At 50.3% G+C, this 23968-nt stretch overlaps 6 protein-coding genes and 1 non-coding gene across 7 annotated transcripts; 3 read left to right on the forward strand and 4 right to left on the reverse strand.

Moving 5' to 3' along the window:
* Positions 1-6488: 6488 nt before the first annotated feature.
* Positions 6489-8933, forward strand: PFLUO_LOCUS5278 (uncharacterized protein; the record flags this gene model as incomplete). Its single annotated transcript, XM_073782713.1, has 2 exons — positions 6489-6567; positions 7063-8933. 2 exons carry the CDS (start codon positions 6489-6491, stop codon positions 8931-8933), a joined length of 1950 nt encoding a protein of 649 aa, XP_073639340.1.
* Positions 8934-9874: 941 nt separating this feature from the next.
* PFLUO_LOCUS5279 lies at positions 9875-9948 on the reverse strand. Its single transcript has one exon. It is a non-coding gene; the product is annotated as a tRNA-Asn (tRNA).
* A 773-nt stretch (positions 9949-10721) lies between these two features.
* PFLUO_LOCUS5280 (uncharacterized protein) lies at positions 10722-11429 on the forward strand (the record flags this gene model as incomplete). The annotated part of the gene is made up of 2 exons (XM_073782714.1): positions 10722-11261; positions 11313-11429. The coding sequence occupies 2 exons, from the start codon at positions 10722-10724 to the stop codon at positions 11427-11429; spliced, it is 657 nt and encodes a 218-aa protein (XP_073639341.1).
* A 551-nt stretch (positions 11430-11980) lies between these two features.
* Positions 11981-12916, forward strand: PFLUO_LOCUS5281 (uncharacterized protein; the record flags this gene model as incomplete). The annotated part of the gene is made up of 1 exon (XM_073782715.1): positions 11981-12916. The coding sequence occupies one exon, from the start codon at positions 11981-11983 to the stop codon at positions 12914-12916; it is 936 nt and encodes a 311-aa protein (XP_073639342.1).
* Positions 12917-13261: 345 nt separating this feature from the next.
* PFLUO_LOCUS5282 (uncharacterized protein) lies at positions 13262-14587 on the reverse strand (the record flags this gene model as incomplete). Its single annotated transcript, XM_073782716.1, has 1 exon — positions 13262-14587. The coding sequence occupies one exon, from the start codon at positions 14585-14587 to the stop codon at positions 13262-13264; it is 1326 nt and encodes a 441-aa protein (XP_073639343.1).
* Positions 14588-18561: 3974 nt separating this feature from the next.
* On the reverse strand, positions 18562-20272 carry PFLUO_LOCUS5283 (uncharacterized protein; the record flags this gene model as incomplete). Its single annotated transcript, XM_073782717.1, has 4 exons — positions 18562-18989; positions 19042-19585; positions 19637-20109; positions 20167-20272. The coding sequence occupies 4 exons, from the start codon at positions 20270-20272 to the stop codon at positions 18562-18564; spliced, it is 1551 nt and encodes a 516-aa protein (XP_073639344.1).
* Positions 20273-21148: 876 nt separating this feature from the next.
* Positions 21149-22798, reverse strand: PFLUO_LOCUS5284 (phosphatidylinositol transfer protein csr1; the record flags this gene model as incomplete). Its single annotated transcript, XM_073782718.1, has 4 exons — positions 21149-21675; positions 21754-21853; positions 21912-21953; positions 22046-22798. 4 exons carry the CDS (start codon positions 22796-22798, stop codon positions 21149-21151), a joined length of 1422 nt encoding a protein of 473 aa, XP_073639345.1.
* Positions 22799-23968: the final 1170 nt, after the last annotated feature.

The following is a 23968-nucleotide window of genomic DNA, read 5'->3' on the forward strand; positions in this document are numbered from 1 at the left end:
TGAGAATAAGAAAAGAGGGGTCTCGCAGTAAAACCGGCCCAGGCGAATCTTATAACCAGTTCACCACCCTGGGCTTCGATCTGCAGGGAACGCGCCAACTATGGGGAACCTGGCCCGTGCACCGCACAGAGTCTGCCGGTCACCCGGTCACGGCCAGTTCTAGACCAAACGATGGCTTTGTGACTTGACTCGATCCATGATTCATTCCACCTATTAAATTCCAGTCATGATTTAATACTGTGACGAGGATTTTGGGTGTCTCTCTCAATCGAGACATTTTGGGCTTCCCCCAAAATGTGAATAATTATTGCCACAGTGTGTGCGCCCGCTTACGCATCGCTGGGGCGACAGGACCAGAGTGGAGGGCCCCGTTTTTTTTGATCAGTTGATGCTTCGAAAATTTTTCAGTGGAGACCAGGTGCGTGTAGCTTATCTTGATGCAGCACTGGAAATAGAAACCGTGCGAAGGTGTGCTTCTCCGGATTACCCGATTTGGCAACCCGGCTACCATCGTGAGCTTCAAATTGCCGAAACTCGTCGAAAACGACCACACGCAGTGCTGAGCGCGACTTTATGGTCGCATCTGATAACCAGGACACCTGGCCGACACACAAGCGGTCTACTATCGAAAAAAAAAATAGCAATCTCAATACGTACTCACACGCCAACATCATGGCGTGTTCATAATTGAACGCGTGACTCAGCGAGCCCTAGCATTCCACGCGGAGGCGGTCTCGGTGCGGGTGCGGGTTCTGTGTATCCGACCCCCTCCCCCATCCCGCGCTGCTCACCTACTTCATTGAGTACTTCCGGGTGTTCCAGAAGCGCGCGAGTTCCACAACTGCATTCAGTTGCCCCCAAATCCTCCACCTGTCCGCATCTAGGCCTGTAGTAACTACACGTTGTTGTCCTGAGTGGTAATCTGGCCACAGCTTTTAGTTACCCCCACCACCGGAGGAATGGCCATGCCACCCTCGGCATCCTTTACTCACGGCCAATTTTCCGTCGCCGTCGACAGCTTCTACGCTGAATCATCGGGGCACGATCCCAGAGCTCAAAACTCTCTTCGACACTGACTCATCTGCAGCCGGCCAAACTGACTCAATCGGCCACGTCGGACCCTAGCACAAAGCCAGCTCCTCCACCATGGACTGCCGTCGTTGAATAATAACGCCGTGGCCAAAATGAAGCTGCTGGAAGTTACAAGTGCGGATCTCCTTGCTGTTCCCAAGCATGTGACAAATTTGAAAAGGAATGTCATTGAAGATAAAAGATAAGGAGACTCGGGCGCCGTCCAAGTAGAAGAGGGAGGACAATAGCAATGTAGCAATCAAGGCTTCGAGGGAAGAAAGAGAGCCCGGTATGCAACTGCCCAGGTGGTTACCTCTCATGTGGCTCGGGCTAGCCGCATTTGGACTATACCTGTTTTGGGATCATGTTAGGAGCACAAGCATGTCCCTGGTCTGGGTCAGGATAACTACATACAGCTTGTCTTGCTTTGCCTACACACTCTCTCTGATTCTACACACAATTCCAACGGCCGACTCTTAGTTAAGAAGAAAGGGGAGGATAAGAACCTTAAAGAGATTCATGCCTGGCCAGTAGTATTTTCTTTTGTGCTCAACCTCCTCCAAATCATCGGTGCCGAGAAACTTTCCCGCCAGACAGATTGATCTGTTTCCGACCGTGGAGCCAGAGGCATGAATTCGTTGGATACTGGATAGTAATTCAGAAGTCCCAGTCCTTCCATGCGTCGATGGTCCCAAATCGCAAAGCCAAAGCGGCGGAAGGCACGAAACACCACATACCTCACTGGTGAAGTGTACCATGGAGACAGGGAGTTGAGCACAAAGCAACATCCCAGGGCGCATGAATGAAGCCCCTGGTCATGGACATTGTTAATAAGAGGCGCTTCATAAACGGAACAGCCACATTGACATTTCCAGTGCGTACTGTGCGAGAGTGATTTGACCGCCTTATGCCTCTCTGTGATCGAGGTGGTACAGCTAACAGACAGATATAATCAGCCATCGTTCAAATTTGCTTTGATCCAATTCTCCAGGGCGTATTTCCAGATTTCAATGTTCCGGTCTTGTGGCCGCTCCACATCACTGAGAAGCCAGCGCCAGCGAATAGTAGCTGCACTGTGCAACTCCCATACGATCAAAAGCTGCCACAGAGCGCGAATTGCTCTCTGTTCCTCAAATGCGAAGGGTGGACCAACATCGACCTGCTAGTATCGCTCTCGAGGTGCTTTGGGGACAGAGAAGTATTCCGATTGTCAATCCATGGTGTACGCTGTGCATTGGGAACATATTTCAATATAGGGTAATCTAGACGAAATAACACCAATTTTCTGAAGCGATCGATATCTTACGCATAGCAGTTTGAAACAGATATAATATCGTTGCCGGTGCGGCCATAATTTTGCAGAGTATGGACATACCAGCTCGCGAGGCAACTCATGGACGTAGTTTGAGCTGCTCTTGATATATTGTTCAATGAGGGTATCCACGCCCGACGGAGGGCGGTTATTCCATCGCAAGAAGGCAAAGTTAGGAGGAGTTGGTCGAGATACGCAGCGCTCTATGATTCGAGATGATGTGCCTTCTTCATGGAGCAGGGAGAAGACTGTAGACGAGGCACGGTATAGATTATGAAGAGAGGCAAGGTCCTCCAATTGCACAAGCACCATGCTTAGGACCGGCCCTGGTAATACAGCGAAGATATCGTTAATCCTGCTCTTGACTCTTGCCAAGTGAGAATGAACTTAACTAATTCCCTTGAAAGCGGACGTGTTCGTACTTGGTACGGTATTAGAGCTGCCGGCCTGAGGCGTCAACGCCTCATCGCCTTTGGTGAGCGCTAAGTGAGAGATAATTTTATTAACGTTCTCTATATTGTCAGTCTACTTGTTTGCTGCGATATTTGTTTCGAGTAGGTCTCGAATGTACCTTATCTCCTACGTGCTGCTGTGATTGCTCAGTGGCGACAAGGAGAAGTTTGAGTGCAGTTATACTTCTGGTTTAATGTGGACTTGACCGGATCCAACAAGAGATGATGAAATGAACTTGCTTTTTATCATCATGGCTACTAGTCAGGTATGCCGCCAACTTGGTCACGCTGACAGGTGTCAATCTACTCTTCATTCTCAAGGCCCCCCAACGATCTACATACAAGGTACTGCAATAAGGCAAGTGACTGTCTCCTAGGTCTTCGGAAATGCTTTTGCTGCAGATCCCAATTCAAAATGCCAATACCAAAAAGGTCATCTGTTACTTCTAGCCCATGCACGTCACTCCCCGGCCATGGAGTCTGAAACATTCTTGACCGTGACGGCACTAGCGCATGGACGCGCGGAGGCCATCATCCCCGGCATATTGCCTATCTTGGTGATTGGCAGGTCAGATCAACTGGGACACACTGCATGATGAATGAGAGAGCGCATCGCGATTGGGTCCCGTCAATACGGGGGCGGAAGGACTAAATCCACTCCGCAGCATTGCAACTTCAGAAAACTACATTGCCTCGACTCTGTCTCGACTTTTGTTACATTCGCGGAACGGTGATTCCCTTCGCTATGACTGGGTTATTCTACGCCCGAAAAACACCCTGGAGTAATCGGCATGATCTGCGTGGCCGTACGCAAATCCCCCACGGAGACAACGGAGAACGGTGCACACTTCCACTTACTTGGGCTCAAGACTGCCGTGATCGCGTTGTGAAAGCTTAAGATCATTCGAGACTTCGTCAGCGTACCTGTAGTCGCGGCGATAGCTCACATCTTCTGACATTCTGCTCCGGAGACGCAGTTCTGTGCAACGCGTGGCCCCCTCGGCAGGCAACGGTCTGAGAAACGCCAAGGATGCTCAGTATAGAACAGGAGTGTCTGTCCGCCACCTTCTGCGACACTTGATTTCCAACGTTCACATGCTCTAAAGTTTCGCCTTCCTACATCTTGTTCCCTGCTTAATTATGGCTTGTTGGTTTCCTGGGTCGCCATCAATTTGGACTGGACATCGGGCTTGGCCAGGATATATGTTCCCTCATTCCAGGTTGCCTGTTCTTTAGAGGAGCTTAGCCTTGAGCCCAAGCCTGTTCCATGGACTCAGTGTTGCCATTTCCATGCCTTTTCGCCACTAGTGCCGTGGTGTCTAGTGTTGCCGTTGCATCCATAACTAGGCAGCCTGATATCCCATCAAAGAGTGTCAGTCGGAGATTCTCAAGGACTTGACTGACGAATAGAAGCAATTCTGTTACTAGTGAATCTAGGCTTTGGACGCATCGAGAATAGTGCTGAACGCTAGGATGAGTCGGCGTCTCCATCATTTCATAGAGAGTATCAGTAGTGTTTCGTATCAGCCAAGCTGCTGCTTCAGAGAGGATCCTACGTTCTCAGGCTCGAATCCGGCTCTCTTGCATTGGTTTGGATAACATCCCCGTCAGATACGCATGGCGGGCCGAGCAGCATATATCTCAGATCCAAGCCAGCAGATCCGAGCTAACCAAAGAATCATCATACAAGGGCGATTCAATGCAAATATTTAAACGTAGTGCTGCGGTCACCTTGTGGAACGGTCTTCTATCTGTGCGACAGGGAAGAACCATCGGGGCAGGGCGTGTCAAGGGCAGCGAGCACTGCAGGCCGGCTGCTGTATGACCGGGGAGAGGCTACCGTCGACGCTTGGGGTAGTCGCGTCGTTTTTGTGCGACGGAGGACGGTCTCGCTCCGCCTCGTACAGCCGTTGGAGGGGCTGCCGGCGTCGATTCTCACCCAGATCGCATCCGAAGTATGTACCCAATACCGGCGGATGATTTGGAATTCGCCGTTCAAGGGTCCCGAAACGCATGGGCCGCTTGTGATCGACTGCCTAGCGCCCGCTCAAGTGATCGCCCGGTGCCGTCAGTCTCGTCCGCTTTCGAGTCAGTCATCTGCCCTTTCGCCAGGCCAATCCAGTCATCCGGATAATACCCATATAGGTCTACCTTCATGGATCATGCTTCCAGATCAACGGAGATACAACCGACGGATGTCGACCGCAACGCCGGCAGGACCAATGATCACGCACGAGGTGAGCCTTCCACGGCTAACTAGTGCGGATTAGGGCCCGTAATCTCATTCAGACGGACAAGATGCGGCCTGAACTCTGGGCTTGCGATCGGTTTGGCTCGTCCTTCACGGACCTTATTGTCCGCGCCTCTCATTTGCTCGTCCGGGTTAGTAAACGAGAAAAAAACAAGAAATCTCGGGTCCTTGGCGCCGAAGGAGCCCTAGACACTGATCACCAGGTCTTTCGGCCAACCCGGTCTAATCCGATTGCACATCGCCCCGGCGGGCGTTTTTGCTTCCTGAAGATAACTAACCCTACGAGGGTAGATACTCGATCTTGTCGGGCAATCTGTCGTATACCGTACGGAGTATGTAGTTTTCAGTATTTGCAGACACCTCAAGTTACACAACCCTGCTCTCTACCAGGGGTTCCAAAGGCCTATCATACATGCGAGGCCCTCTGGTGCTGTGATGGGGACGTGTGGTGTCTAGAAGAGGAAAGACATCATGGACTGGGGGTTGGCAACATGCGGCTTTATAAGTCTAGGATCTTCCTGCACTATTATGAGCATTATTTCCCTCTAGTCTGTGATCTCCCTCGTGATTTGAGGGAATCTTCCAACGTTCTCCTGGGCGCCAGGGGATTTCAAATCAGGTTGTGTGACCGTTGCACATCTTCACCTCTCAACTTTTCTCTTCTTTTTCCCAGACCCTGCCTGCGGATTGGATGCGAGTCTATCATCTTCTTCTAGTCGGGCAATCTCCGCCTTACTAAACCCTGCCCGCAAAGTTGCCCTGCTCCGTTTCGATCTGCTTCTCCGTAGAGTCGATCTGATTTGATCCCCACACGTTGCCCTTTGACCGGGGACCCTCGCATCGTATCGTCGCCCAGTGCCATCGGGCTGTGGATTTGCCTGAACGGTTGTTTTAAAGAAGCACGGCGCCAGAACACAGACTCCGCGGTCTTTGCCGTGCAGATTGACGCCTGGAAACCCCGATCCTCCCACCCCCACCAATCAGTCGTTTGTCTTTTCATGACCCCCTTGCAACCTTACCTTTTCCCCGTTCGCCCGTTCGTTACCAGTCCTTTTTATCGCGCATTCCAAGGCGCGCCCCAGCCCCATCCCACTCTCTTTCCCCCGAGCCCCGGTGGCGGTGCCTGGCAGCCTCGTTCACCAGGCCATCCATCTTCACCGCCTCCCGTCCCTTTCCCCCTCTCAGCCCGAGTTCGATCCTGCCTAACCTAACCAACCTGAGCTGCCGACTCTCTTCGTCTTTCTTCCCGCTGATCCTCTCCCCCCAAAGGCACGGCTCCTGCATGCAAGCCCCAGCCGCTTCTTCATCTTCTCTCTTTCCGTCGCGTTCGCCGGACGCGCCTTTTCTCCGCCCACTCTTTTGAGCCCTTGAACACCCCGTTATGTATGGCACGCCTCACTCCATGTCGACGATGAATGGGATGGGAGGCGATGCCGTCGATGGCTCCGGGACCATCGACCCGGCGGCCCTGAGCAATTCCGGTACGCTTCCCCTTTGTCTTCTTTCTCTCTGGTTGTCTTCCTACTTTTTTTTGTCTCCCTGGTCCGTTGCGACTCGGCAGCCTCTTGCACGGCCCCCGCGCGCGACCGATCACTTTTTGCGACTGGTCAGCGAACGGCTCGTGCCTTTCTATATTTCACTAGCCCTCGGTCCCTCCCTGATCGCCAACCTTCAAACTGATGGCCCTCCTAGTCTCTGGTATCATGCCAGCGCCGTCCCCTGCAGAAACAAGCCCCCGTGGTGTCAAAAGAAGTCGCTCTCCAGAGCGCAGCGGGAATGGGCAGGCAGAAGGAGATCAGGATGATGGTATGTGCGCACCAGGGGGCTCTCTTTTGCGACTTTTTGCGCCGTGGGAGAGCGGGCCTCTCGTTTTTTTATCTGTGCTTTTCAAATCATCATTTGCGCGCCCCTTAGTCATGGATCGCGGCCATTCATGTCCTCGAAGAAACATGCGCTAACTGATCCTTGCTTTCTAGAAGATCACAGTCGTCGCAAGCGCGGTCGTCCACCCAAGACCCCTCGAGCAGAATCCACCGACCAACAGCCATCCATAACAACACCCGTCCAGACTCCTCGGATGCAGTCGCATTCTCTTCCCCGGCAAAATGCCACCTCGCCAGCTCTCGCGTCGCCTCCAGAGAAGACCACTCCAAACAAGGCGCAAGTTAAGGCGCTTCCGACGGTGCGGGACCATACTTCCGACCAGTTGAATGAGGAGGGCGACGAATATATACCGAAGGAATTTGACGATGCCGGAGAAGCCAAGGCGGACGCCATGGGATACCCGCAAGGTGGCCGCGAATATAAATGCCGCACGTTCTGCGTACCGAACCGAGGAACGAAGCTATTCATGCTTGCGACCGAATGCGCGAGGGTGTTGAATTATCGCGACTCGTATCTTTTGTTCAACAAGAACCGGTCTTTGCACAAGATCATCGCCTCTCAGATTGAAAAGGACGACCTTATCCGGCAGGATATCCTCCCTTACTCCTACCGATCTCGCCAAATCGCCATCGTGTCCGCCAGGTCTATGTTCCGACAGTTTGGAAGTCGCGTAATTGTCAACGGCCGACGAGTCCGTGATGACTACTGGGAGAGCAAGGCACGGAAGCAGGGCTTCACGGAGGATGACCTGGCTGGAGAGAAACGTCCGGGAGCCACCAAGGCCCGTGATGGAGCTGCAGCGGAAACCGCCAGTTCCAATCTGTTGCCGACGCTACCCCATAACGATGTCATTTATAGCAGCGTGATTGAGCCCCTGCCGCCAGGCCTATCTCTCAACCCCGATTCGACAGTTTCACTCGCTTCGCTCCCGATGATTCATCTGGCCTCCTCAGACGACCCCCGACTGCACGAGTATAACAGTGTATCGCCTTCACGTCAAGAACTTACAGGCCAGCCATACCAGGACCGCACCCAATCCAGCTCAGCGGCCGAGATAATCAATCAGGCTTCCCACACCGCTGACTTCAACAAGATCTTGAGTTCACAGCGCAACTACCGCCAGAAGGGTCTGGATGAGTTCTATACGACGCCACGGGAAGCCCCCGTCCCAACATCCCAGGGCCAGTCTGGCGTGGACCCAGGTATGTCCGGATCGCAACAAATCCAACCCTCCCAGATGCCAGCAGGGATGGCAACCCCTGTTCATGCGCAGAACATGCACCCTCACCAAGCTTCGATGATGGCTGGACAAGCCAACTATGCTCAGCAAGCCCATCAACAGGGTATGGGGCAGTCGCCGGTCCGAGGCATGCACCCAGGGATGCAACAGCACCTCATGCAGCAGAGATCAAATCCAGCAATGGCGGCACAATCTCCATACGGATACGCAGCCCAGCAGCAGCAGCAGCAGCAGATGTGGGGTCAACCGCCACCGCAACCAAACCAGATGCCTCAATATAGCCCGCACGGTCAGCAAATGCCAATCGCTCCGCAACAGGGGGCCTCACCCCTTCACCATGGCCAACAGCCTCATCACCCTTCTCAGTCACCTCGCAACCAACAACGGCCGTCAGTGCCACAAATGCCACAGCAATATCAGATGCATCACCCGCAAGCCGCGCAAGGGCAGGCCATGGGCAACATGGGATTCCCCGGCGGCCAGCAAGCAGGCTACAATCCCGCTATGGCGCGAGCAATGTATCAAGCATCTCAAGGCCAGGGAGGGCAGCAGCAAGCCTTCATGGCCGGAAACCCGCAGCAGGCGAACTATGCGATGGGGATGGGGGGTGGTGGCATGCCTGCTGGGTGGCCCGCTGGGTCCCCAGGTCAGATGCCGCAGCAGCCTGGCCAACCTCAGCAGGGTCAGTCAGGAAGCCCGTTAGGTGGATGGTCAGGCTACTAGATCGCGGTCGGCGTTGTCTAGATTGGGCGTTTACGGACTTTGCAAGCATCATCAAAGATGATATTGTCCCAATTTTTGCTATGTGCTCTTTTTCTTTCTTCTTTACTTTGGTCTCTGTTCTCTCCTCTTCCAAACTGCATTACTTCGTGTCCGCCTGTGTTGATCGTCCTCGGTGTGAAGGAATCTTCGGTTAATGTTAATCTGGGCTAGCCTTCCTATACCCTTTGCTGTTCCCTGGCTGCGTTCCGGTCTTAACTGGTACCTTTTTTTTTGGTTCTATTTTCTTCCGCGGCGTTGTTTCTTACTACTTGGAGTTGAAATGCTTGCCATTACCATCTGGACAGAGTGTTACAGGAACTATGACTATGTACGCTGTTACTTGCTACTTTCTTGCCATACAGGTCGATAGAGGGGATGGTTGGGGCCTGAGAGAAACTTCTCCATTTCCGCAGTTCCTCTCGACCTTTGTTATTTTTTCTATTACTACATCTCTTTTCTCTCCTCTGTACGGTGCTTTTCTTGTCCCTTGTGTTACCGTTAGTCTTTTTTTTTTCTCCCTCGTGAGAATCGGATACCCCGGCTCTCTTCTTGCTCTTCTTCTGTCTATATCTTATCTCTTGTTCTGCAGTGTCTCTGGTTGAAACGCGCAAGATTCACTCCTCTTTTGCCTATGCTGTGCAACTGCGTGTGTGTGCTTCCAGGTAGCTTCAGATTGACAGTGATGCATACCTTTTGCTCCATTTGATCGTGGGTATGATGACTTTGCCATATATTTACACGGTATTTCAAGGCGATGCGAATAGGAATAACCGAATAGGAATAACCGAATATTTATATCCTTTTCTGGTCAGTAGCATTGTGCTTAGCGTAAGGAAACCCAGCGAGGGGGGATAAAAAAGAGGAAATGGTTCCAATTCATAGAATGAAATGGCAAAATAGTACGTCCCCGGGAAGGCTCGAACTTCCAACCTCCTGATTAACAGTCAGACGCGCTAACCAATTGCGCCACGGAGACGACCACTGACGAATTATTGTCCTATAGTAATCTACCAAGCAAAATTGAGCTTATAATGCATATGAACACTTGAGATGAACTGTTTTATAACAGTTAGACTTGGGGGGTAGGGATCTCCTTCAGTAGTACCATAGATCATGCACCCATAGGCTTATGAGGCTATTGCTCTAGCTTTTGTAGAAGTTTGCCGGGAGCTTTTGCAGTGGTGGTTGCAAGATATATATTTTGCCCAATACTGCATCATCTGCGTTTCCAGTTGGCATAGGTCGTCGAGAATATCAACGATGCTGGCCTCCGGCAGCAGGCGGCAATCTGGGACAACGACCGCCCATCCGCGGTCGAGTAATAGATTCACTGGTGGTGGAGGGGTTCAAGCCATAGAAGATTATTTATATAGCTTGGCTGGTAAGGTGCCCTAGGCCGGGCTTAGAGATTAATCTTGGCCTTTGAGGGCCAACTAGGTCTTGCATGGACGCGGGGGAGGATCCCGAATATCTGTATCAAACAACACTCATTTATAACGTCACCACGCAAACCACGCAAAAAGACCTTTCAGCTGCGGCTGATGCGACATTCTGCCCCACCCACCACAGAAAAAATATAGACTTTCTTATCTCGCACTTCCCCCCAGGCTGGGAGCGAGAAACATTTCCGCCTTCTGCCTTGCTCAGACCGAGTGAGCAAAGGGTGAGCGGACCCAACGTCAGACATTATCCAGTAGATAAAGCTTTCGATCCGACCATAACATACAGCTTTACCAAACATCAAACAAAATGGAAGAGTCTGTGGAGGAATCTCTTCGTCAAATCAAAACGGGCTATTGGCCTGTTCTACCGTGTCAGGAAGAGAGCCCTTATATTCGGACACTCATCAGCAAACTCCATCTCCTGCCTCATCCCGAAGGCGGCTACTACGCCGAGACAGATCGTTCTCTACAACGAGTTCCCAATCCTTTCCGAGAATCAGCAGATGATAAGGACACCACTCGCTCGGCAAGCACCGTGATTTATTATCTCCTCACGCCCGTGACACCGCTGGGCGTCTTCCACCGGAACCGCGGCCGGACCGTCCATACCTGGCATCACGGACATGGGCGATACGTGATAATCCATGCAGACGAAGTCGAAGAGAGTGGAGCTGCAACAACCAAGGCGCGCATTGAAACCTTTGAGGTTGGGCCTGATATCGCTCGAGGTCAGCGTATGCAGTGGATTGTCGAGGGGGGGAAATATAAGGCGAGCTTCTTGTTAGATTCGCCAGAGGAGGATGGTAACCATGCGAGCGCGGGTTCGAATGGGCTGCTGATTAGTGAGGTGAGTATACTGTTTACCTCGATAGGCCGATGTATACTGATCGATATCAAGGTGGTAATCCCCGGATTCGAATTCGCGGACCATGACTTTCTGCGCAGAGAGAAGATGGAGCGTCTCCTGACGCCAGAGCAGGTCGAGCAGCTCAGTTGGATGCTCCGGAAGATCTGATGAGCATCCACAAGTAGTAAAAAGATGATAACAATCAAGGTGATTTTGCGTCTATGTTCCAGATCCTCTACGTAATCAATAATGTACAATGGATATCTGGTGTGCAACTAATAGAAGGCTGGCATTAAAACAGCAGACCCAATTCGTCAGCAATGTGACGGATAAGGCTCACCAAGCTCGAATCCGTTCGCGCACAACACAAATGTTGCAAGCATTCCTTACTATGATGTCCTTTTCTAATCACTCTCGGTAAAATTTAAATTCTTGTAACCTAAGTTTCCCTTGTGATTCCTGCTGAAGCTGGTGACTCTAACGACTGGTTCAGCCGAATGTCATTGTTCGGTTCTAGTGGGTCTATTCGCTGGTGCTGACGCTGCGGGCAACGTGTTGAAGGATCCGTGTTTTTCGCTAGTAGCGGGCCAAATTATATGACTCAAGGCTTGTTGATTACTCTCGCTCCAAAACCACCGTATCCTTCTTTTGTCCTACCGCGATAAAACATCGAAAACCTACACCGGATCACGTCTATTGGGTTTCTTCAATTGCAAACCATGTCCCAATCATCGTTCAAGACGGCGGAGAAGACGTTCAGCTCTTACAATGAAGAGCAAGGAAAAGCTTACGCGGCAGGTCGCCCAGACTATCACCCTACCCTGTACCAGTTTATTCTTGATCAACACACGTCTACTAATGGGCAGCTGGGCACCTTAGTGGATGTTGGGTCGGGTCCTGGCAATGTTGCTCGCACACTTGGCTCCCATTTCGCTCACGTTCTCGGTCTTGACCCGTCTGAAGGCATGGTCAACACAGCCCGCTCTTTGGGAGGTACATCGTCCACGTCCGAGCCGATCCACTTTGAGGTCTCGACCGCTGAAGAGCTCGGAACAAACCTCTCGTCGCCAGTACAGGATGCCAGCGTCGACCTGATCACTGCCGGCAATGCCGCTCACTGGTTTGACATGTCTCATTTCTGGCCGGCCGCTGCCCGCGTGCTCAAACCTGGCGGCAGCGTTATTTTGTGGACCAGCGGCGGGTCAAAAATCCATCCATCAATTCCGAATGCCAGTGCTATCCAAGACGAGATGGATCGGATTGAGGAGGAGCAACTAAAACCCTTTTTCGAACCGGGAAATTTCCTCACTCGCAATCGCTATGTTGACCTCCCGCTTCCTTGGAACTTAGAGACTCCGATACCCGAATTCGACGAGGGTGCTTCTTCGCGGAACGAGTGGGACGTCAATCAGGATTTTTATGCTATTAATCCACTGGTGGGCTTGGACGTCTTCGAGAAGATGATTGCGACCACAAGTCCAGTGCAGCGATGGCGCGAGGCCCACCCGGAAACGATTGGCACTGAACATGACATTATCAATATTTATCGCCAAATGATTGAACGACTACTACACGAGGCAGGGGTGGAAAAGGGACAGGAGAAACTGAAAGGAGCCACGCGTGGAGCCGTACTTGTTGTTAAGAAAAAGATGTAAATCGCAGACAGTCTCATAACTTCCAAGTTGATCAGTGAAGCTAGATCATTACGTGAGGAAGTACAAATTCCATTCGCAAAATCGGTTTCGACTATTTAGCCAGTGCTTAAGTTACTGCTTCAAAAGTTGCGCCGCAAAATCGCAGACACGTTTGCCCAGGAGCATTGCCCATGCCAAAAAAAGATTGATTGGGTTATACAGATCGGATAATATCTGGCGCCCCGTGACATATCATGCAAGCAGAATGTGAATGCATACACCGAGATATGTACAATGCAATCATGCAGTTGTGAACACAAAAAGTGATGATATTAAATACATTTCAACCTCCTAGTGTCAGTGATCCTATGGCACTACAGCAGCATCGAGCTGTGTGTCAACCAAGTCGAACCATTTGCCTCTGAATCCAGACTCCCTGGATGCTCTGACCTGCTTGACAAATCCTTGGAGCTTTGCTGCACAAATACTCTGAACGGTATAGGACGATAATTTTTCCAGGATTTCCTCCCCTGGGCCTTCGATCTCCAACATCGCCACTAGCAAAGGGAATACCACAGGCAAAGCTGCCGCGTCCTTGGCGGCTGATTGCGCAAAATACAATAGCTCAGAGATGATGCTATTTGCTAGATCCGTTGCAGGACCATCTTCGATTCCAAATGGATATCGCAGGCGGTGGATGATCAATAGAGCCGCAAGACAGTAAACCTTTGCTTGGGTCACCATGACCAGGAGTTCATATTTCCCGTATTCGGTGAATAAACGAGGAGGGATTTCTGGCTTCCATTCCCTGATTGCTTTCTCTATATCAGCAAACGAGTCCTGGACCCCTGGGTGAGGTGAGGATGTTTTGTCAAAGCCAGCTTTCTTCAGAGCATTGCTGCGCTCACAGAGATCATATAGATGAGGTAGGAGGGTGGAACAGAGGCCCACATAGCGATCGACAACGACACGGTCTGAAATCACGAGTCGGACGATGGGGACTTCACGGCGCACCAAACACTCGACTGTATCTACCAGAATCGGGGTGATGATCACAGTGTCCATGACAGGAAGCCGGATCAATCTCGGATACCATTGCTTGGTCGTGATGAGCGAGCTCCGCATGATAGAATGGGCTGTAGTGGAAGTGGCTGCCGTGAGTACGTTGAATACATACATGGCTTGGCCAAGGAATAGGACGCAGGCCGCATCATATTCATGCCTGATGTGCACGTTCTGCAAGCGTTGCAGGCCCTTTGACGCTTTATACAAGTCAGGCTCGCCTCGGCGTAAGACAAGCGAATTTTGGTAGCCCGTCATCACCCCCAGGAATGCCAAGTATCCTTCAGTCATGATCGGAGCTGACAAGCGTAGAGCTGCATAGGCGGCTCTTCGGAAGTCACGGGTGAAACTGTTTCCCATCATAAACGGCATATGTATTGCGGTGAACTGCTCCACATCCTCCACTGTGCGCAGTGCATCCGAAGTAGTTCGGAGACTGGTCGGGGCGGCAAGCAACCGCTCTGGCATCACTACCGGAACATTTCCACTACCTTCCTTGCGTTTCCGAATTTCTCTCATCTCGGACGGCGAGGCCGGCTTGGAGCGCGGACTGGGTGCGCGAGTCGAGGGAGGGCAGGTGTTTGCGTCGGCTGGGCTGCATGGTTGTGGCTCGATGCTCCAAATCTGCATTTTTCCATGTGGAAAGGGTTTCGCAGACGGCCGGCGGCCTACGCGCCTATTTCCCCGGGACGTCGTGCACCCGATTTTCAGACGACGGCATCTGCAGCATGTCTGTTGGTCGCCTGTAAAGGAGCACTTCTCTTTGCTCCAATGGCAGTGGTCGCAGGCCCTCAGAACCATGTTCTCAAACGAGCAGAGGTGGATATAAGCATGAGTTAAAGAAGGCGTGGTCAAGTGTCTGCCATCGATCGCCGCGTGTTTACCCCGCATTCCCACCTTGTGTGATCTCAAGCTTGCATGACTAGAAAGTGAAAACGAGATATGAGAATAGATTCTGATATGGCCTAGGAATATGGTAATATTGGTGCAATCTAGTCAGCGTTAACTGTCTGACGTTTTCCCATCGGTCTTGGATCAGAAATGTGTACACCGGATAATTGCCCTGGCCAGAAATCGTGATTGAATAAGCACGGAGGGATGATACCCCAAGTTGAAAATTTTCTGCTCTCGAGTATCCGTGTTGTATGTTGTAGGCGTAGGACCCTGTAGATCTCTGGCCGAGTGAATAACAATGTATCTCGCTTTTCGGGTCTTGAGGCAGTTACTTCCCCCGCCTTAGTAGGGACCACCCAGTTCACCACAGCAGCTAAGCCGATGGGTCTGTGCGGGCTTTGTTGGTGGAGGTCCCCGGCCTTCCGCCGATCGTGGCGTGGTGAATGTGGTAAGAACTCCCCGGCCCTCCAATCATCTCAAAAGACCGAGCGGTCGTCTGCTTCTAACCGGATATAGCAAAAAGTGTCCGTATTAGACAACGTCGATTTTCAGGATACTCACTTAGGTAGCTTTTCAACTGGTGGTCTTAGCGTCCATCGGGACTCACCGTGTATCTCGTGTGTACGTGATTTCAGAGTTCATAGGGTTGGTATAGATCGCCACGTAGAAATGGGCGCAGAGCCCTACGGTATTGTCATATTCGTATCCCCATGCCTATGACGGATGAGAACACTTAACTCGGTATGGTGCGGCTGCCCCAGACCGCATTTAATGCCCTCGTTTCGACTCCCTAATCCCATTCTCTGTTTCGATTTCTAACCAGATCTGCAACTCGCTCGTATGTCAGCAGAAAGGACTAACAACACAACATTAGTTCGTCCTTGAACTTCAATCTTACCCGGTTTCTATATCTCGCACAGCTTTCAAGTCACTCTTTTGCTTGACCTAAGCCGTTGGGAAAATCGGGAAATATGCCGGCGACCACGAAACCGCCGAAATCTTTCAAAAAGCGAGCTCGGAGGGCATGCGACTTATGTAAAGTCGCAAAAGTTCGCTGTAATGCCCTTGAAGGAACTCCATGCGGTAACTGTGCGTGGAGAGGTGTCAAATGCGTCGTTGATGACAGAAATCGAAGAAGGTAAGATCCCATTACTGAAAGATGGCTGCCATCTCACGGGACCGCGTGTCTTCAAGCCACTTCCTTTTCCAGACCCATATGTCTAACTCGCAGTAGATATAGACTGCCAACAAAGCCCAAGGTGTCCAAGGCGCTTCCAAAGGAGTCTTGCGTAGAGTCGTCTCCTGAACGTGTCATAAGCATTCAACCATTGGAGACCATGTCTCAGTGCCTGAATACCAGTGAAAACCCTGCAATTTTTGGAAGTGGCACTGATCCTGACTTGCTATCTGAGCGGAGTGAAGCCAGTTTTACTCCGACTTGTGAGTTCTACCAAGCGCCTCAGTAGTGAATCGCCATGATCTTGAGCATAATATCTAATAAGATTTTGTTGTCTTGGAGCAGATCTGCGATCAATTTCCCCCGATATGCTCCTATTTCACGATTCTTTTGGAGAACATTTTTGGCACACGTTCACCAACCTGAGTACTCCAGAACCCTCCTCTTCTGAGAGGTCAGATTTGGTGGCCGCCTTGCCAGGATTTATCAAGCCTCTTCCCCCCGCGCTCAGTCCAGCAAGTGTTGAGAGCCTCCAGGCACATGGAGTTTTAACACTTCCAAGTATCCCTCTTCAGAACGCTCTTTTGTGGAAGTTCACTGAATGTGTTCTCCCTTGCATGCCGGTCATCGAATGGCATAGTTTGGTCAATATCATCAATGGCGGTGATGGCAGCAAAGGACATATCAGCTTGCTCCTCTACCATGCTGTGATGTTTTCTGCAACCTCTTTCGTGGAATTTGAGCACATTCTCGAAGCTGGTTACTCAAGCAGAGGAGAATTCCATGAAATCGCCTTCCGGAAAACCAAGGTCCGTCACCAACAACATATCGCATTATGCAAGCTGACCATTATATAGCTTCTCTACGAATCGGATTACGAGTCTGATGAACTTACTGTTATCCAAGCACTTCTTCTCATGACTTACCGGTCTGAAACAGCAGGTGAGAATGAAATCAAGCAATGGCTTGACCTCGCAATCTCCAGGGCACAATCAATTAGCCTTTTCCAAGATCAACCAGGCACCCAAAATTCCTTATACTGTTCAAGGATGTGGAAGAGGATTGGCTGGGCATGTTACATGACAGATTGCCAGATTTCGCTCAGATTGAGATGTCGGCCAAGCATCAAAAATGAGAATTTCTATCACCCTATGTTAACAGCAGACGATTTTGAGATTTACAACCTCTCTGCAGAAGATAGATGCCTATTTACTGAGCACACCTTGATGCAGGACATCAAAAGCCAGAGAGATCTGGCCCTAATATGTGTCTCACACGCTCGGCTGTGTGTATGCATCAGCGAGGTCCTGGAAATCCAGGGTAAAAATGGCCAGTTGCACTCGTCCATCGCAGCTACCACAACAGCTGTCAACAGAAGGGATAGTTCTGTTGATATGGCCAGGGCTATTACGTCTCACAGGGCGCTGACAGACTGGAGGAACTCCCTGCCTCCATCCTGCCAGTACCAACCCTTGGATTCGGGAGACATCAATGACGGAGATTCTATACTTTTCGTACAACGCAGCCTTCTACACATGGTCTATTACACCACAGTTGCGGTTCTGCATCAATCTCAAATATTCCCATCGTCGAACATTTTCGTCCACGACGCTGCTCACCAAATCACCCGGATCGCATCAGAACTGCACAAGAGGACACTGCACAACTGTCTATCCGTCTCTGGAATGACAGCCATCCTAGTAGCCATGATCATCCATATTTCCGAGATGAGAGCGCCGCCGTCTCTGGGAAGAGAGGAAGCCATGGAGGACTTCCAATCATGTATGGTGGTGATGGCTAGCCTACAAGATGTGCATTCAGAAGCGAACGTTGTCACAGACTGGATGTTCAGAGCAATGGCGAATGTGGTATTGGATGGAGGTTCAAATTGTGACAGTCAAGGTCATGAATCTTCTCTGTCTGGTGACCTCACTGTCAGCCCCCTGTTCTTGCATTCCAGTGTCTTTGTCAATTAGCATCCGTCCCACATCTAAACTGATGAGGCGAATATGGGTAGTCGAGCACAGCACAGAAGAAGCTCAGAAGATTGGGACCTACACTTCAGAATTTAAAAGAAAAATTAAGGAGGGATGACCGAGCTAGATTGGATGTTGCGTTGACGATGAAGCGATTTTGAAAACATCTCTTATACTAGCCCTCTTCATACTAAACTGCTTGATATGTTTACGCCTGGCTCAGTCATTGAAATCCCATTTTATTTTTTACCTTTTGATAATTAGATATGGGAGACATTTAATTAGCTACAGGTTAAGAACCAGCTATTGAAAAGTAGAGAAAGTGACCTGGACTAAGTGGTAAAATTCCTAGTCTAAAATCGAAGAACAATGAAGATGTTTCTGCTTACACTACTAAAGAATGCAGAGTAAGAGTAGCGCCAACGTCGGTTGTAGCATTGTCACGAGCATCAAATATGCACAACTAGATTGTGTATAGGAGGGGCAAAAACAGCTAGAATCATCACAAATTAACACGTCATTTGGCGGATGGTAAGGATATCTAGATTTCAACAAAGTTAAGAGCCTTTGACAGGTGTCATAGCGACCTTTGTGCCGTTAAAACTTGCCATTGTCAAAGTCAATGCTTCCTCAAATGACTTCGAGTCCCGGTTCTCGATTGTCTCAAAGTGTTGCATTAGTCTGACTGTAGTGTATCCAGCCTCGGTCAGGGCGAACTGTTGCCCAATGCAGATGCGAGGACCTCCATTGAAAGGGATGTACCCCCAGCCAGGTTTCAGCTTCTCCCACCTCTCCGGTCGATACACATCTGCATCGGGACCGAAGAGTTCAGGGAGCCGGTGCATCGTGTATACACTGTACATCACCTCGTGGCCTTTGCGGACGTAGACAGGGGATTTTCCATCAGGGCCACCGCCGACGGGGAGGTAGGTATCTTTGTTGGCCATGCGCACATTCATAGGGACAACAGGGTAGAGGCGTAGAGCTTTACAACATATTAGTCTCTTATGTTTCATTCAGGGTGTCCTAGTGCTTACTCTCGTTTAGAACCCATGTCAGGTAGGTCATTGATTTCAGATCTTCGAACGATGGTTTCCGGCCACCCAGGGTCAATATTTCTTCTCGAAGCTTTTTCCAGATCTCAGGTCGTCTAGCCATCGTGAAGAAGGTAATGCTCAACAAGCTGGCCGTTGTGTCGCGACCAGCTAGCAGGATATTCAATAGCTGGTCTGTGAGTTCTGTTTTATCGAGAGTCCGCTTAGACAGCTCGTACAAAAACACGTATTGCTGCTCGTTGAGCTTACGAGCATCCTCTGGAACCTTTTCACCACTATCCAGTGCCTTTCGATAGTTGATCGCATTCTGCACAAACCTATCGACATAGGCGCGTGCGTCGACTACTGCCTTAGAGAATTTCTGGTCTCGGTGGAAGAGCATGAGAGGACCAAGTCGAGAGCGGAGGGCTAATCCTTCTTGAGCAGTGTTGAAGTCTGTGGCGAAAGATGAAGACGAGGTGGAAGTCCCATCGTTGAGCGAGTGGACCGATTCTCCGAACAAGAATTCCGTGGCCGAATCAAGGGTCTTGCCATAGGTCAGTTAGATACGAGAGAAAAGAAGGGTTGGCGGAGGCACCATGCGGAAAAAGAGATCCTGCAAATCGAATGTGGATCCGTCGTGAGGTATCCGTTTCAAGAGAGCAGCGACGTGTGTCTCGTAGACATTGATGTCGGTGATCTGGTTGCGAGTAAAGTTTGGACGGAGGAGGCCTCGAGAATGCTCCCATTTACTGCCATCCGTTGAGAAAATACCGGCTCCAAGAAGAGGGCGCAGTGCCCTGTTTCGGTATTCGCCCAGTTCAAAGTCTTTAAATTTGAGCGCTAAAACTGTCTGGACGTTCTTCGGCTCAACTGTGAAGATGATGGTTCGCGCGATCATCTTCGCCTTAAATGTGGTTCCGAACTCTTGATGCCAGCTACGAACAAGCTCGAGAAAGCGATTATTGCGAGCTGCGGCAAGCATCTCTGTGATCATACCGATGCCTAATGGACCGCGAACGACAGTGTGTAATGGCAGTTTGCAGCCATTATTGCGAGCGTACTTCCACTCTGCATGATTGTCAGCTCTGTTTTGGTTGAAACTCTTAGCTGAATATAGTACCATACCTTGAAAATATTGCAAAGCCTTCAGGAGAGCGAAGATGATAGCGGCAGCTCCAGCAGCCAGGGTAACATAGGGCGTCGCGGAGGCATCAAGATAAGCCAGTGCCATGGTTGCGAGTTTCTTGTCACAGAATCTTATACACTGTGATATGGATAACAGACAGAGTCAAATACAATCGCAGGAGGTATCTTTGTATTTAAGCTCGTTCGCATTTGCCTGGTGCTAGTTTACCTCGGCGGTAGAGCCCCTCGTCTCCACAGCGTTCTGGGGAAAAGCAGACGAGACTCGACGTAGGCATCTTGGAATTTCCGACCTTATGAACCTAAAGGTGCTTCTTGGGGCAATCAGCAGCCGCATGGTAGATGGACTGCATTGAAATCTAGCGGGGTTTCGGGCCTCCGGCGTCTTATATCCATTTTGGGTATAGATCTAGAAAAGCCCGCGGGATTACACAAAGATCGGCATCTGAATATATCGCACCTCTTACGTAGCCTTGACATCAAAAATGGGGTCTTCGCAATAGTCCACTCTACCGGGTGTGCCAAGGGGAATGACAGAATAGATTAGAGGAAGCATCAGAATCTAGCGAGAGGCTTCTCCCTCGCATGTTCCATCGGACTTGGAGATTCCAGAATTATGCGACAGGATTCAGCCTAGACCAGTTAAAAATCTCTTCTACGAGAAATCTTTGTATTGCAAATCCCAAATCGGACGTTTACATTCAATAACTGACATTGAAATGTGGCAAGGCTTAGACAGGTAATGGTGATGAGTCGGATGCTGCAGGAATCCCGCGGGTTAGGGCAAATTCACTTTCAACAAATGAATCGAAATGGGAAACGGAGGTTTATTTGAAGCGTAAGACAGAGTTGATTCTCATACCCCATGGATTACCGAAAACTACACATAAATTCGCAAGAATAGAAAACAGTTAGGAATCAGAGTAAAAAGAATCACAAACAAAACGACTACCATTGCCCACCTTCACGCAGCCACTGCCGCAAACCGCGTGTCATCCACATGCTCCACCATCACCTTCGGTTCATTGCTGGGCTGGATTGGGGCTTCCTCCGGCTGGGTTTCCGCGTCCGGGTAGAAGTCAACCTTTCCTCGTCCTTTGATCACCCCAGTTCGATCGAGGATGGTACGAGCGCGGACATAGGGGTCAAGTGTCCAATAGTTGTCGCGCAGTCGCGCGATAACCTCACTTCGATGGCTATCCAAAGAATTAGCTTGAGGATCTAAGATCCACTCAGAGGTGAGACTGAAGAGATCATCGCCAAGCTTCTTCCGATCCGCAAGAATAGCGTTTCGTGTCTCAGTATCATGTAGCTTGTCATTTTCATGCGGCCTGGGCTCAATGTAGTCATATTCCCAGTCCTCATCACCACCAAGTTCCTTGATAATGTGCTCTCTTGGAATCAGTTGCTCCAGACCCTTAGCACCGCTGAGAAAGTGGACCTTGGCAGCAACAACCGGATCCAGGATGGTACGAATGATTTTCCAGAATCCTGTATTGAGCGCGATAGAGTTAGTTCTAACACAAGGATCACAGCGACACAGGTATCGGAATCGGATAGTAGACAAACCTGAGAAGATCCATGGCGCGTTGTAGAAAATCAGTGCACCCAATGATTCAGGATAGTTCTCTTGGAAATTTTCGATGATGAATTTGATGGGAGGAAAGTCCTGTAAGTCACAGGTCAGTCGTGGGATCTCATAAGACAAATTGAGGAGTTCGACTCACCCAATTCGAGAGAGTGAACGACGTCAAATCAAAGACAATAGTCTAGGTACCCACGAATTAGCTCTTCTGAACATTTGGATCCTACTAAGAGGACAAATTTTGATCGTATGGGGCAAATGCCGGAGTGGACTAACTATTGTTTCCACCGGAGGAACCAGCATGATGCGGACGGTTTCAATGCAATGGACGACGTAGTCGTTCAAAGCCTTTGTTGTCTGCTCATGTGGGTTGTGCAGTCGCACCCGTATAACACAAATGGGGCGGCCGAATTTATCAACACCGTGGAAGTGACCTTTGCCTGTGCGAAGCTGAAGCACAAAGCTCTCGCCGTCTTTCTTCTCCACGGAGTCCTCCACCTTTCGCGACTGACCTAACGCATACTCTTCACCTTTTTGAAGGACCTCTTCATCGACGTGAAACTCATTGACTCGCCAGTTGAGGGTTTTGACGAACTTGATCCACGCTTTGGGGACGTTCCATTTCTCCGCGCGCAGGTAACGCAGAAGAAGAGCATCGGGGTGGTCTTGTTTGAGCATTTTCAGATAGGCCGCACTGAGCTTGTCGCCATGCAGCTTGGTCAGAAGCGATTGGATCGCTTTGAATTCATTCGAGCCCGCGCCCAAGCTTTTGAGAGTGGAAAACATCTTTGGAGGAATTGCGGACGTTTCGTCTTCCGCCGCGCTTTGTGATCGGCCCAGAGAGAAGAACCTTCGATGCGATTTCGCTGTGCCAGCAGAGGCCACCGATGATTTGGCAGCATCATCAGCGCTGCCAGCACTCGTATCCCATGATTGTAACAGGACCTTCCAGAATTCCTGCAGCTTTTCTTTTTGTAATGCACTGAGGTTTCCAAGAGAGCCAGAAGGGATTTCTCTGGTGTCCGCCATGGTGTTGTTCGTCTAGCAATCAATCAAACTACAAAGAAGATAGGAAGCAGAAGATGAAAACGGATCTTTGTTGCAATTGATGCGGGTCTTGTGGAGTTTCAGACCTAAAGTCTTTGGATCCCGCGGGCAAGCTTTTGAATGGATCATATTTAATCGGTGTGCCAAACATCAGGGCCCTACTCGAGTCTCTTGAGCGGCACATCCATGTGATAGTTTCCCGAAGCAGAAATGGCCTCGGTAGCATCTGAGGTCATTGGGAGACGGAAGAGAGTTAATCGTGGGGTAATCTGCAAGATCAGCAAGCTTGCGTCTAATAGATAATTAGCAACCAAGACTTAACTCAAAACGGCAGTAACAAACCGGCAAGACGAACCTAAAGTTTCCCGCTGGAGACAACCCGAAACCGAAGATGGCAATTGGACTGCATTCCGAGGGATCTAGCGCGCCTCCGGAACAGCAGGTGAGATTTTAACACCGAAGGCATGTGGGTGGGCTACAGTCGACCAGCATCGCGGTGTGAGGCGTTCAGGGGAGTCTTCCTCCACGCAGCTGCTGGGGGTCCAGCCTTATCCCCACTAGCGTCTGTGGACGGCCATGTGAGCACGCCTAGATTTCCCGGGGTGGAACCGTTCTATTCCGACTCCATCAGCCACGCTGTTCGCAGTTGAGCTATCGAAGCGGTGGAAAGCCTTTGAGACTGGTCGCTGGAGGCAGCCTTCCTTCTGCCCGAGGATGTCTCGGTAGATGCCACGGCGTCATCGTCGAGTGATCCCGTTTACTTCATGTAACACAGATTGAGATGTCAATAAAGTAATTCACAAGCGAGTAGGCTAGACACTCTTCCGAAACCTTATGCTGCGAGATCCAACTGTGATCACTCCCTATCTATTCTGTCCGACGATGAACCCTATCCCGCGCGCCAACTTTGACTAAAACTATCACGGCTGCAGTCATCTGAGTGGGAGGAAGAGAAGATCTACAATGAGTGTCCACCAAATTGTATCCGCTACTCCATGCAGAGGATCTCGTCCGACATCAATACTTTGAAGACTAGATTAGAGGTTAGAGACTAGAGACTTAGGGAGCGAGGGGTGAGCTTATCTAGTGTGTATATCTCTCTCATCTAAATGGCATCTTCGAAATTACATTCAAGTTTCTCCTCTTGTGTTG

This window comes from Penicillium psychrofluorescens (assembly GCF_964197705.1).
Source record: "Penicillium psychrofluorescens genome assembly, chromosome: 3".
NCBI lineage: Eukaryota > Fungi > Ascomycota > Eurotiomycetes > Eurotiales > Aspergillaceae > Penicillium > Penicillium psychrofluorescens.